Raw genomic sequence first — 15,674 nt, 5'->3', positions numbered from 1 at the left:
AGTCCAAAACATTTAAGTGAATCAGTTCATTCAGACAGTTTGTGTGAATTAACTGGATAAAATGCATTATTCACCAATTCCCTTTTATGTAGCATTTGGAACATCAATTCATTTAAGTGAATATAGAATAAAATATAGAGTACATTTTTCAGATCTACTATCCCACATTTCAAACTCAGCTGTCATTTACTAAAAGGAAAAACCGACTCCCTATAGCTCCTTCTGTCAGCTACACTCTATTTGACTCTAAAATTCTTAAGCACAACTCCAAAAAACCTTCAACTCTCCAATTACATCCGTTATCATCAACTCCAATACACTAAGATCCAAATCATTTCACAAATGGTTTACAAATATGCCCAACTGATTGCTATGACATCTCTGTTTCAAGAAAATATAACTTTCATTCCACAAACTGAGGTAATAGCATTTTCTTGGCCAGTATCTCTGTTCTGTGTCCATATATATTACTTTAATCGATAAAACATGAGCACGCCATATTGCCAGACATTGATCAAGTATTGTCCCTAAAGAAATTTAATGTCATAAACTGTTTGTTTCTTCATTTTTCTAGTGAAAACAATGAATGTGGTTTTCAGAACACTCACCCTGATACAAACATCTCCAGATCTCCATCTCCATCCACATCAGTGACAGCCACGCCATAGTTGAGCTGTGTGGGGTTGTTCTCGTAGTCCATGGGGAAAATACTGTGGGTTATTGAGGCAAACATGGGTTCAGAACGCTGACCCCAAGATAGTCCAGACACACCCACAGTGAGCAGTAACATCCACGCTGACATTGCCATCTGTGGAATCAATTGAGGTTTTAAGTAAAATGAGCTCCCTGGAACCTCTGGACACTGGTAAATCTGTTATCCAATATGTGTGAGATGAGAATTTCTTAAATTATATAATTTAGCAATTTAGTTATAATGTAGTTTACCCCAAATGTAAATTCTGTCATTATTTTATTAAGTTTTAGATGGATGGGTTTATGTATGCTTTTATGTTCTATACTCTATGCCGTATGTATTTTTCTGGTGTGCAGTACAGTATGTGCAATTGTTCTGTTGTTATTTTAGAGACTAAAGAATACGTTTCAGACATGGCTGGACAATAAAGTTAACTAAACTAAACTAAACTAAATACTCACTCTCATGTCTTTCCATGGTTGATTTTTCCATGGAACACAAAAGGACAAATTGAGAAGAATCTTCTTGCAGCTTTTTCCATACAATAGTTCATACTGACCACGTCTGTCAAGCTCCAAACAAGACAAAAACACCCATTAAAGTCACATAAAAGTAGTCCAAATGACTCACATTATATTCAAAATCTTCTGAAGATAAACATACTGAAATTTAAGTTAATCTAAGATTAAGATATTCTTCCCCTCTGCCAAAGCTACAAAATTTCATTCGCAATCTCATTCAGATTCAAAAAAGGTGCCCTGATGTGTCACGCAAGGTTTGACATCATTAATGCCAAAATGCCACTGGATCTCACAGTTTGAATATGCAGGATGGAGAATGACATTTGAGTCCTGTAATGGAGGGGAAGATTTTCTGTGAATAACGACCTAAATTCCATTCCGTTCCTCACATAAACCTATCATTTGCCTTCAGAAGACTCGGAATAGAGCACAAAAGTCATAGGGACTACTTTTATGGTTCTATTATGGTGTCTGTCGCTATATGGAAAAAGAGCAACGTGAAGATTCTTCAGAATTTCTCCTTTTGTGTTACATGGAAAAAATAATACGGGTTTGAAACAACATGATGGTGAGTAAACATTGACAGAATTTTCATTTTTGGGTGAACTACTTCTTTAAATTTTCTTTTAGAATTACGTAGTGGGAAAAATGTGAAAAGTTTAAATTAAGGTTAGAGAGAGAACTGTAATGATGCAAAGATCATTCATCCGTGCAACATTTCCTATACAACCCCTCCAGGAGGGGAGAGTTTAAATTGAGTGCCCAACTGTGACAAGACCCCCTCATACTTACCCCTTGATCTGTGAAAAAACTCTTTCAAAAAGGTTATGACTCACTCAAGTGAGTGTAAAACAGTTTACAGACTGTAAAACATCCTGTACTGAGCCACACAGACGAGATATTGCACTTTCATTGAGTTTTAGAAGGCCGAATGGCTTTCTACAGTGTTAAGAGGCAATTACCTTTCCAGCATTACACTCACAAGACAAAGGCATAAATACAGAGACTGCAGACATGTGACAAATCAGAATGGACCAAATTAAGATCTGAGAGTAGAAGTGATTTCACTGCACGTGAGACAGACATTTAAGATGGCAAAATCCATTCGTGACAAACAGACTAAGAGAACGCAGAAGCTTAAGGGAACCTACAAGATCCTTCAATAACCAATCTGACCGTTTAGACTAAAAGGGATTTCTAAATCAGATTTTAATTAGATTGCAAACCAAATATTAGGATTGTAAAAATCTTTTCTTTTTTTTTTCTTTTTTTTTTTTTCTGTGCACCTTAAAGACATCTAAACCGATTTCAGTTGGATATTCCAAAAAATCTGATATTTTCTGCCTGTCAAAGAAAAGCTGAAAGTCCAAATTGTTAAAGGAATGTTCACCCAAAAAATTACAACCGTGTCATTCTAAACCCCTTTGCTGTTTTTTTTTTCCATTGAACACAAAAGAAGATTCTACAGCTCTTTTTCGCACACTGTCACTACAACACTATGAATTGTAATTGAATGGAATTGAGTGGAGTAAAAATTCTACAAAAATTCTCTGTTTCTGTTCCACAGAACAAATAACATTATATTGGTTTGGAGCAACATGATGGTGAGATAATAATGGCAGAATTTTCATTTTTGGGTGAACTATTCCTTTAAAGCTTATTTCAGGGGAAAGGCAAAATCTGGATTTACATAACTGCATGACCGCTATGCTTTATGTGTCTGTAGTGCAGTACGTGGCAAAGAAAGAGAGATGGCATGCTGAATGAAGCTGGTGCATAAAGAGACACATGAGTGTGTGTGTATGTGTGTGTGTGTGTGTGTGCGTGCGTGCGTGCGTGCGTGTGTGTGTGTGCGTGCACATGTTTATACTACATTGTGGGGACCAAATGTCCCCTTAAGAATAGTAAAACCTGAGATCACCAACCTTGTGGGGCCCAGCCAGCGGTCCCCATGAGGGAAATGGCTTATTAAACATACTAAACGACGTTTTTTTGAAAATGTAAAAATGCAAAAAGGTTTCTGTGAGGGTTAGGTTTAGGGGACAAAAATTATCATTAGATCTGTATAAAATCCATATAATGCATGGAAGTCTATGGAGAGTTCCCACAATGATATAAAAACAAGTTTGTGTGTGTGTGTGTGTGTGTGTGTGTGTGTGAGAGAGAGAGAGAGAGAGAGAGAGAGAGAGAGAGAGAGAGGGGGGGGGGGGGGGGGGGGGGGGGGGGGCGGGTGAGAGAGGGAGAGAGTTCTCAGTGCAAATTACAAGAAATGCACACATCCTCACTTCAGTAATCAACCCATTGAACTCTAACATCAAAGCCATGTAATTAATTTAGATTAAGGTTGTCTTAATATATTCTCTGCTGTTTGAGATGAAAGTGTAATCAAAACTCTCAAATACGTATAATATAGCCATATTACCGGCCCAAAGGTTGGAGCACAGTGAAAATTTGAGTCCTGATTACAGAATACACAAAGTATGAGTCAGAGATATTTCATGATTACAGGGTGCAAATTATGGGAGTTTTGGGGGCTCAAAAATGTATTATTTCTAATGCACAAGTGAACATAATAGTGTTGTCAAGCAGTGTTTCAGTGCCCAATAATCTGAGATTCGTTAAAAGTTAGAGCGCACTAAACTGATTGAGGAGGTCACCATAGCAACAGTAGGCTGCTCAAGCTGCATTTTACTTTTTTACCACCGTCTCATGCCATGAGTGCCACATTTTAAAGATGCAGTATCAGTAAAAAAATAAATAAAAATAAAAAATAATAATAATAAATTTACTTTTAAAAATGCATCCTGAGAAACTTGTGTTTTGTTCCATTCCATTGTGCTTTACTAAAACAAAAGGACGAACCCTGTGTGAACGGCCCCATAGGATCTGTATTGGATGCTATATCCACAAAACATAAGTACTGTCATTATTTATCACTATAATCCAAATGTACATGTCGCAAGCATATCACAATTGTTATTTTATTTTTTTAAGTCTTTGAGGTACTGTAGTTAACAATTGGCTAACTGTGATGGGGCACCAAAAGACAATTCATTTGCAATGTAAAATCAAATTCACTGTCATTTAAAAACAAAAACTAAAGTTATTACTAAATAATTTGCAAACAGCAAGAGTCAGACTGACTAGCAGAGGTCACTTCCTTCGTTACCTATATTACTAGCATAATATTCTAATAACTCAGTGCAGAACAGTCAGGCAGAACCCGTAAAAGCAGAGTAAACATGTAATTTTATTGTAATTTATTTAGTGTTTATAGCTATAACACCCGAAAGGTTGGATAAGGGCAGTGGAACACCAGCGTTCTGAAAGTACTGTATGCACTGTCATCTGTCATCGTAATATGATGATGTAAAGGTTTCTCGGATGAGGTGAGAACTGGAAGTGTTCCAAACTAAAAAGTCTTCACAGGTACAGGGTCATAAATCCAGATAGTGAAACGCAGAGGAACCAAAGGAAGAGGTGAAACTGCCCTTGCACCAGCTCCGCATCTTGAGGCAGTTTGACTAGAGATGATGCGATCAGCTCCATCTCACTGCATTTAACATGCAACACTGTTACTGCAGTCACAACAGACATGCTAGATGATATGCATTATGATGTCACATATGAACATATCTCTGAACAAATATTAAATCAAAGTTTATAATGTATATGTATTATAAAAAATATATTTTTTTAAATAGTTAAAATGATGTTGATCACTAACTGTCCCTACCTTTTGCCTTTGACCTTCACCTGATAAATTATATTTACTCCCATCTTGAGTGTGTATTCATGCGAAAAACACCAGCAAAGACTCAAGCAGCTCTCTCATCTTATAGCAAGAGCTTTAAACTTAAAGACAACATAAAACTTATAATCCTTAATAATTAAAACTAAAGCAAATCTGTCTAAACGAGGGAGATGAAAGGGTCCTTATTTGATAAAAAATTTCATAATGTGGTTCTGGAAGACAGTTTTATTTATTTATTTATTTATTTATTTATTTTCTTTCAATTAGCCTGAATGTATTAGACAATTGTTCTATTATTCTTAACAAACTATTAACATGATTATGCTTATTAAAAAGCATGCTTGCAAATATTTATATAATAAATATTTAATGTACTGGGAAAATGGAACCATTTCCAGTGCTGTTTCGTACTGTGTTTGTTAAAAAACATTTGATATCAGCAGAACAAAGTAAAAACTAAATTAATTATAAGAAAAACGACTATCATGAATGTGCATTGATCATTCTCTCAGAATAAAACTACGATCGTCGTTTATAAATACACTAATCACAGTTATTGCATCTCATCTTATCGACCGAGAACAAACTGAGCACATTTAATTATATGCGCAATGAAATATCATCTTGTTAGACGCAATCAGGATCAGATATAATAAGGCATCAGTACTTACATGAAAGATACTCCAGCGGCGGAAATAAATTTTTTAAGAGATTCCCTGTGGACATTCAATACGTCTCTTAGTGAATTTACACAACTTCCAAAGATTTTGCTTTATGAAATCAGTTGTCTGGGAATCTATCCAATAACAAGCCCCTACAGTGAATATTTAAAACGGATAGCCAATGACTGCATCGGAGGGCGGAGCAATGCGTGCGGAATGGCCCTTACCTGAGGCTACCTACTTAATAATTCATAAGCATGGGTCTGGCATGCAGTAGAGGATTGAATTGACATCATATTTAACCATTTAAATATTCAAAATCATTTTAGTTTGAATAATAAATACATCGAAATAGAATAGGCTATTTGGTTGCTCAAAAATTACATCTGCATCTGTTAAGGTCCAGTTACTTTAAGAAACATCTCATATTCCATTATGAACATTTTCCCATGTAATTTAAATGGGAAAATAGTTATTTCTTAATTAAATTACTTTTTGCCAGTCAATACCTCTCACTGTCTGTAGCCCTGATTCTAAGGGTCAGAGAGAGGATGAAAAACAATAATGAAAAGCTTATTCATAAGTGGACCGATGGGAAAATAGCTAGGCTAATAATAAATGCATAATATGACATCTGAAAAAGTTTTTCCAAGACATAAAGATAGTGTCACTAACACACTTACAGAGATAGTTGTTAACAGTAAAACATCCTCAGGAAAAGAATAATGTTCTCTGAACAATGCAAGACTTTTCAACTCATTAAACTTCAATTAAGACTCCAGATGTCCGTTCTTTTATTGCGTTTCATTGCTCATATGTTGTCTCTGCACCTCTGCATAACACTTTAAGATCAGTAATGTCCAGCACAGTATCATCTGAAGCTATAAACAGACACTGCAGGCATGTATACCAGAAGACCTTTTTAAAGGGATAATTCACTCAAAAATGAAAATTATGTCATCATTTACTCACCCTCATGCTGCTCCAAACTAAAACACTAAAGCAGATGTTGAATGGAGATGGGGTTCTAGATACAGGTTAGTTTGTTGTTGTTGTTGTTGTTGTTGTTGTTGTTGTTGTTGTTGTTTTTAGCCTGTAAATGCCATGTGACTAATTACTCTGGAGCTGCAAGAAAAAGAAATCCTTATAATGCTGAGTCTCAAGCCATTCAGTCCCAAGACCTTCACTCCTGAGCTGTGATGTCAAAGACAGCAGGCAGGGCAAAAATAATTCCCTGTTAACATCACGCTTTTAAGAGCCCTTCAAAGACTATGGCACTGGCAAAACATACTATCATTAATTAAATGTTTATTATTTCTATGTTGCTTGCAAAAATATATATAGCTACTTTTGAATGGCTATGAATGGAGAAAGATGCTTGTTTGCCCGCAGAATGGTGTAGTGTTGGAATCCACCAGCAGGGGCTAACAGGACCATGCTAACAAGCTCAACCTTGACCTCTTAGTTGTCCCGATTTTGCACTGCTCTGTTATTATTTGTTATCTGTTGATTTCCATTGAGTGGAGGATTTGGGAAGAGAAGTCTATTTAATCTATGAGTAGATCCCTTAATAGATCCATGCATCACCTTCCACTGACAGCACAAAACAATGTCCTTGGCAGTTACCCATATTCATGTGCTGTCAGTGTACCAGACGGTTGAAGGATGCTGTCATATGTCTCCTGCTCTCCTCAAACACACCATCATCTTTGGCTCTTGTAATGCATGACATTACAGGCGTAATCTGTACAAATCCTATTAAGAATCACTGACAAAATGAGTCCAGCTGGGATGAAACCAGGAAATGTGATGAAGCACTTTAAGTTAATTAGTGCATTGTAAGTTGCAACTAAACTGCGATCAAGTAGTACCTTTGTGCTGTCTGGATTAGATGCTAGGAGATTCTAGTACATCACGTTGTTCAATGTCTGTCTTGTATAAACTGAACGTTTTTTTTTGTTTTTTTTTTTTTTTTGTTTTTTGTGAAGGATCTTTATGCATCTCTTTCCCATACAGTGACAACTCATAATGACCACAAAGTAATGACCTCTGTAAAGCTCTAAAAAGGATAAAATAGCAAAAAAGATTAAAATAGCCAACATCTCCTTAAAATAGCCAATATCTCACATCGTATGGCTTTAGAAATTTAAAATATAGTTGTATGGACTACTTTTATGTTTTATGTCCTTTTTGGGATGTGACAGTGGTCATTATCAACTGTTGTTGTATGTAAGATTTAAAAAAAAAAAAAATAAGAGCATACATATAAAATTGGGGTGCGTAAATAATGATTGAATTTTCACTTTTGGATGAGCTATTCTTTGGCTCACGTTGCTTACCCTTTAGTCTGTTAATAAGAGTCCTGATTAGATCGGAATTCAGCAAGTAAAACACTATAAAGTGGAGCCTCCTTGAATATGAGGAATGCCCTATGCTTCCCAAAAAACCCAAAAAATTGTACATGTTTTTATTACTCAGTCTTGCCCACTTGCACTAATATTTAATCTGCTTGTATAACAATTGTTCATTCTCTCCCTCTCTAAACACCACCCTTCACTGTTTTAATTTAATGTATGAATATGTGATTTATTTTCTGATGGCATGGGGCATAAATCTACTTCGTGGAGTGATAACAGAGGTGATGTCCCCCATATCGATTGGGAGCTTAATAGTGTTTGTTCTTTATAGCTGATCTCAGGAAATGAGGGGAATGTACAGTTTTGAATGAGCTTTCTCATGGTATCCAGTGGAGGAATAGAGCTACAGTGGAACAACACTTCCCACCATGTGCTTAAATTTGAATATGACAGAGCTGCATAAGAACATTTAGAGAGGTGACTTTTGGTCATGCTTTCAGAACACATAGCAAATGTTGATGAGTATTTTTTTTTTACATAAATTAAAAAACAAAACATGGATAAAGGATATGCACCTTTAGGAAATAAATATTTCAAATGAGACCTCTTTCATATCTTACTAGACAAAAAGGAGCAGACTGCACAACACGTCGAACCTTGAGGAAGACCACGTTGGGCACTTTATTAGGACCATAGTGTTCCAAATATAGTGCTCAGTGAGTGTAGTTTCATGAAAACTTGTAATAATTTGTAAGAGATGGCAAAATCATAAGATATCATACGACTTGGTACGAAAAGGTATGAATTTTATTCCCGTAGAGACCAACCAATTGAAAAATGTATTTCAAATTGATACAATACAGGTATACAATTTTATCTAGCCTCCTAGATAAATCTGGAAATCTCTATCCATGTCTTTGAAAAATGCTTTAATTCAGGGGACATCTGCCCCATTGAACACTGTATCTATCACTGCTATACCATCATGTTCTTGATAAATTGGTGTAGAAAGTTGTTTTCTGCCATTGGCCTACAAGCGTCCATAATTAGCATCCTAATTATGCTTCTCAATGTTTGTTACGCTCACTTTATTGCATGAAAACCTGCTTGTAGAGCAAATAAAATGTGTGAGGCCGTCACTCTGTCTTTATTCCCTTTGCTGGAGTTTCATGTCCAGAGAATCTGACAATTCAATAAAAGAAATCAAAGAGTGATTGTCATAGCACTGGCACAGGCAAGCTGGTGACAAATAGAAATGTTGCAGATGTCTCAGCACATCAGCAACACAGCTAAGCCATGTGTGAAATGCCTTTAAGGTGATGTGTGAATTTTTAGTAATGCCCTGCTGAAAAGAAAGCTGATTTGCTGGATTTAGCTGGTCTCCCAGCCTGATCAAGCTGGTCTGTTGGTAAGTTTTCCATGGGTAATGGGCACTTTGGGCATACTAGCACTATGCTTAAACCAGCTAAGACCAGCAAACCAATTGAGTCTGGTTTAAATTGTTCTTTTCAGCAGGGTATGGAGAGACAACAAGTAAATGAACTCATGGGTGGATTTTCCTGATACCATGTGGCACTATCAGAACATTAGCTTGTTTGAGCATTCTTACCAGCCCAACACAACAACACTGGCTCAACAAATGTTGTGAGTTTGAAGCAGGACTGCTTGTTTGTCGTCCAATGAGACGGGGAGGGAACCTGCTTTAAAATTTTTGCAGTTTAACACCAAATGTAATGCATTTAAAAAGTGAAACATTGCCCTGTAGCCTAAATCATATTTCTTTTCAAACAGGGCATGGTGAAAGATTTGTTCTCGTGCAGAACGTGAGGTGGATGAGGACCAGTAAATCAGGACAATTACATGCGAGGACTCATACTGATGGATCCGCCCTCAGCTAAACCAAACAAAACTTGTGTTTAGACAAAGCGGGCTGTCAGCATGAGGTAAAGAACTTTCTATCGTGTCATCTCACTACTGATGCCCGCAAATTAATTTTCCATCGATTTGCGGAAGTCTTACAGAGGAAATGGGGAGATGATGTCCATCTCCGGTGAAAGGGGAGTGCGGTGCAGTAGCAGGTTAGATATCCGTATGGATACCAAAGGCGGTGAAGTTTGGAGGAGGGAATCCATGACATTGATGAATCATTGTAATCTCTGTCTTTCACAGAAGATGAGTAGGAATGCAAGAAGGTTTACGAGGACCTTTGTTGACCCTTTAAGATCAGCACAAGTTTGCATTGTATTCTTGTCAAAAGACATCTAAATAAATTGTACTTTACGTTCTTATAAGTGTTTCCTCTATACAGTAAGTTATAGTCTGAGTTAATGTTTAGTCTGAGGACAAGTGATTTTAGGTTAGTGAAGAGTGATGTAATGTCATAGTTTTGATAAACTGTAAATAAAATAAAATGGTAGATTTGTGTTTAGCATTAATCTCTGATTCATTTTCAAAGTGGAACGTCGGCACTAATCCGTTTAAGTTTAAAAACTTTGTTTTCAGTTTCCTAACCTCATCTGTTATGTGGTTATGGAGAGCTTGTCTCTGTTTTTGGTGGAGGAAAATGCTGTTCTACTGTGGATGAAAGGCATAAACGTAGCAAAATCAAAGTATTTTCATCTTAAAATGTATTAGTGTGGACGTGACCTTAAAATCATACATTGCAATGATTTTACCCTTAAAAAAGCTGATGTACAGTATATATGCGAAAAATTCCACGGTTTCCCAAGGCAGTTTGTGCTGAAACTGACTACAGACTTTAGCACTGCATGTTTACCATTATCAAATTGCATAAGAGGTCAGAATGACTCACAAGAAGAAAAATAATTTTGCATTGTCACTAAATGCTGGGATGCAACTAACATGGCCAAACTAATAGATTATTGATCCTAAGAGAATTGTGCACAAAGATTAAATAGACAGCATCAGTTGATTCACTGCAGAGATGCTGGATGCTTATGTTAATTCATAAATACTTGTGGTTTCCTACTGATAGAATAGAGTAGAACACCATACACTTTACATTAAGGTTCTGTACATTAGCATTTGTTGATGCTTTAGGTCTCATAAACTAACAAAACATTTTTTATAGTATTTATTCATCTTGTTTAATGTTTATTTGTAAATATATTATTAATTGGTTTAAAAGGCAATATCTACTGTTAATATAAACAACTTTTAAGATTGAAAATGTATTAGCCAATGTAACATTGACCAAGATTAATACATAGTAATATTCATTATTGAAGTAATATTCATTATTTTTAGTTCATATAACTTGCATTAACTAGTGTTAAAATAGGCTATACAACCTTGTCAAAATTACACTACAATTACATATACTGTAGTGCAATAAAACATATTGTTAAGGCACATAAACTTATGATCCACTGAAATTTTTACAAGTATGTTTTTTGTTTCCACTAAGGATGCCGTCTGATTCCATCTGCCAGCAGGGAATTGTTCGCTATAGATGTGGATTTTGCTTCACTCTGCCCTATACGTAAATATTTAAGCACCGTACTGGCAGCAGTGTGGCCTGCTGGGGAAATTCGCTTTCGCTTTAATTTCAGGATTATTGATCTCGATTCGCTTTATTGCTGTATGATATCCATAATCAGAACAACAGTCTGACAGAGGAGATTAATAAGACAGCAGGAGGAACGAAAGCTATCGAGGGAGGGGAACTGGTGTCTATCTCTCCTCTCTCATAAACCCTCTTTAATTATGCATTTCCCTGATCTTGATGGATTTGATGGTGTCTGTTGGTTTAAAAACACATTAAAGTGTGGAAATTAACTGCAGTTTAAATTAATGTCATGATTGCTTAATTGAGATTGAAATTGTTGTTACAATTAGTTGTTCATTCAAATTACAACTATATCTGTACATTTTCTGAAGAAAACATGAGTGCTTGAGCAATGAGTGCTTGCCCATTCAAAAGTTAATGCTAGGGTGTTTTGGATGGATGCCAGTACATTGCTATGCAGTTGAAAGTGTGTTCTTGGAGGTTGCTAAAGCCTCGTTCACAATGTACGATTTTTTCTGTCCTTTATGATTGCCACATGTCAGACTACAGATTTGACCCCACTCCAGTGAAGATGCCAAGACAGACTGTGCGACATCAACTGTCTTCTATGTCAGACTGTACTTTATACATCTTTTAAGACTTTTTACTATACACTATTTTGCCAGGAATAAAAGAGTGACACACACACTCCAAGTAGTGTTCCTTCACTTCCATTGTTGTTGATTGTAGTTGGCGCGTTGGTTGCGTCATCAGATGCTGTGGTTGGTTCTTTATTAGTCGGGCATCGTAGGAGGTCACACTGCAGGACTTCCACCCAAAAATGTTGACAGTGTCAGCAATTCGTCTGAGGCTTACGATCATCGTAAGGACAATGAATCGGCCGTTGGTGAGCATTATACACTAAACAGTGTTAGACAGCCGATTTTGCCCTGCGACGGCAGAATAATGTATAACATGTGAGTAAGGGCAGCCAGTGGAGTTTCTGGTTAGGATGGTGCCCACCTAGGGAGTTGGTGACCTACGCAGACTGCGTAATATGCGTATGGGGAGCTGCGGTACTGTGGTAGCCTAATGGTCTTCTTCTGAAAATGATTAGTCTAATGGCTTATTAGTTCCAACAAAACCAATCTGGCTTTGGTTGAACCTGACAGCTCCTTCAGTTTATGTCAATATTCTATAAAAGACTAATTTAATTGATATCACTGAAAGTGATGCGACCGATCCCATTATAATTAATAAATCTGTCAACACTAGTGGTACGCGATGTCAGAAATGTGGTAGCAATCGAGTATTATTCTTTTGATGAACTTACAACACAATACATGGAGTGGATTTTTTATCTGACCTGATACTCTTCTGAGGTAACGGCAGTTCGATGTTCTGGGGCAATTTCAAAACTGGATTTTTTGCTTCCTTGAAGGCCACTCCTGTGGGAGGGGATGCCACTTGAAAGCTCGTTCAAAAGAAAGTAAGAAAATAAATATTTTCTTGGAGGGTACATTCATACAGTAATGCCATGTTTCCTTCAGAGCACCCTCTTCAAAGGCTTTGCACTTTGGAGTGAGTATAGGACATAGGGAGGATCACTTGCGATTGGAATCCGCCCCCGATCTGCTGTTCTTTAATACGCCTGCGATTTACAAAGAAATCTCATAATACTTTTTTTTTTACTGTTATTGTGAGATTTTAATTTTGTTTTATTTAACTATTTTAATTTAATTATTAAAATGTCTCCCCTTTTTCTGGACGACCAAAAGGGCACCTTTAGATTTGTGAACGAAAGAGGCAGGCTTGCGCCCCTGCTGCCCCAATTCTGTGCACGTCAGTGATTCAGCTTGCACTCCTCCTTGCCGCTTATATGAAGGGCAGCCTACCGAAGAATGAACTGTCTTGTTGGATCTGTTTTCCACAACTCTCTGCTCACAGTAAACTGCAGAGGGTGTTTTTTTTAACACTATTTAGTTAGTATGCAGTATAGACAGGCTGGAGGAAGCCATATGTCACTTCGCTTAGCGTTTGCATTCAGTTAGGCTTATCAGTGCATAAGATGAATTGAGACACATGGCTACAGTACTTTATCTTGGTCGGGAGGTCACTTATCCTTGCAGGATGTAAGATATACCATCATCCTCATCTAAAAACATTTTCTATATTTTAGGTTTCCTTTTGCCCACTATTCTTCTCTTTAAAAAAAAAAACATGATGACTGCCTGTGCAATATCTACAGCTAGACTATTTTTAGTAAGCTTTAGGCATTACAAATTTTAGGCATTAAACACATTAAAATCCTAATCCACATTTCTTGGGATATCCTGTAGCCTATAATTTAATTTATCACCATTTGCATCCAATATCAATTATATATATATATATATATATATATATATATATATATATATATATATATATATACATATTTTAAAGATATTAATAATTAAATATATTTCAGTATTTTGCAGTAGCTCTTAAAGAATCTTTATTTGAGCATTAAATTGATGAGAAAGGATATGCTTAGCATGCACATTATTTAATATTTCTGGCATTTTCAGTAGGTCAGTAAAATGTTGTCGTAATTATGAAGACATATTAAGTCTGATACCATTTTTTATTGCGGTATTGTCAATACAGTACTGTTTGAGCTCAGTGTAGTCATTGTAATTGGAATTTGTTTGGGATGCTCAATAAATTGCAGAGTTAGATTATGATTAGATATACTTTCAGAGTATGAAAGGGAGAGGAGACAGCAGAAGTGAATTGAGGCAGGTGGCGGTGACAGGATCCAGCCAATAAAATATTTGATGTAAGCCATACGGTTGGTAAGGATGGAGGGTTTTAGTGCTGTGCGGTGCAGAGTTTTATTTTTGAGTGGGAGAGGTCAGTCCACCAGCAGGGCAGAAAACAAATCGGGGTGGGAAGGAAAAGGAGAGCATGTGTGCGAGAAACCGCCACTGTAGTCACAATTGCAAAAAATTATGGCTTTAGAACATTTTAGGTCCTCTAAGGTGAAGTGCATAATTTCTACAGCACTATAGTGTCACTAAAGAGAATTGAAAATTCGGACTGTTTTCAAATTAACCTCCTGAGATCCGAGCTCGACTGCTGTGTGCCTTTTCCATTTCCCTTTTTGATTTGTATCTAGTAGTACCTAATAAGCATGCAAAAGAAACAAAAACAATCTACAGCAAATAGTTGTCCTAAAAATTTATGGCAGCATATGTAGCCAGCAGAACCAAGTTGTGAAATTTTAAATAATACCAAGCTATAGAAAGTCAAATTGTTTATTATGTTTCCAGGAGTGTTAATAATGAGTCAGGAATGAGGGCCCAAATGCAGGAATGAGTGAAAATAAAAATAATTTTATTAAAACAGAGCAGGGAACACAAAATTTTCACAGTGGAAAGAAAACAAATCAAAAAAAAAAAAAAAAAAAAAAGTATAATAACTAAGACCAACCAGGAACAAGACAGGAACAGACAAATACAAGAGGGAAGATGGCAAATATATAGGCAAGGCACATGAGGAACAGGTGAAGGCAATAAACATAACAAGGTTTAAATGAGGGAGAGTGACAAGGGTAACGAAGAGGCGGGGACAGGGAAGCACAGACAGACAATTACACATACACACGGCAAACACACACAAACAGAAAACAGACAGAGACTGAAGGGCAGACTGAACAGGATAATGACACTTACTTATAGTTGTCTCTACATACTATGTGGAGAAAGGAGAAAGTATTTTTACTTCGAACAGATTACACACATCACCTTTAACATCAAGTGTTAAGTTGAGAAGCCCTTTTTTAAGAAATCTGCCCTTGAATTAATTTGTCATCGATATGGCATCTTGGCTATATCTTCATGCATAGGTGCATTCAATTATGCAAGCCAGCGGAGGGAGACAGAGTGTGACTTTTCCAAAGTTTAAGCCCAGCCTATACAAAACGTGTTCCCACAGGACCCTAGAGGGAACAGTTTCACACTTGAGAGATGGTTAAAGGGGAAATCTCTCCACCACTGCTGCTTCCATTAACTTTGACTTACTGAAGTGTAGAGATGGAGTGGGGTTATAAGACGGGAACTTTGGAGGCCTGTGAGAGAGACTATGTAATTGCATATGTAGTTGGAGTGATGCATTGGCGAGACAGACCAATGCAG

General features: G+C 36.7%; 1 protein-coding gene across 1 annotated transcript in view; it reads right to left on the bottom strand.

Annotated features, from left to right (window-relative positions):
* Nucleotides 1-790, bottom strand: part of LOC127412425 (cartilage acidic protein 1-like) — a 72,848-nt gene extending 72,058 nt beyond the window's left edge. The window contains exon 1 of the mRNA XM_051648766.1: nucleotides 609-790. Coding sequence (XP_051504726.1) covers nucleotides 609-790 — 182 coding nt within the window. The remainder of the gene's footprint in view (nucleotides 1-608) is intronic.
* Nucleotides 791-15,674: the final 14,884 nt, after the last annotated feature.

Source organism: Myxocyprinus asiaticus, chromosome 21 (genome assembly GCF_019703515.2).
Source record: "Myxocyprinus asiaticus isolate MX2 ecotype Aquarium Trade chromosome 21, UBuf_Myxa_2, whole genome shotgun sequence".
NCBI classification, from domain to species: domain Eukaryota; kingdom Metazoa; phylum Chordata; class Actinopteri; order Cypriniformes; family Catostomidae; genus Myxocyprinus; species Myxocyprinus asiaticus.
This window is presented reverse-complemented; position numbering and strand designations above follow the sequence as displayed.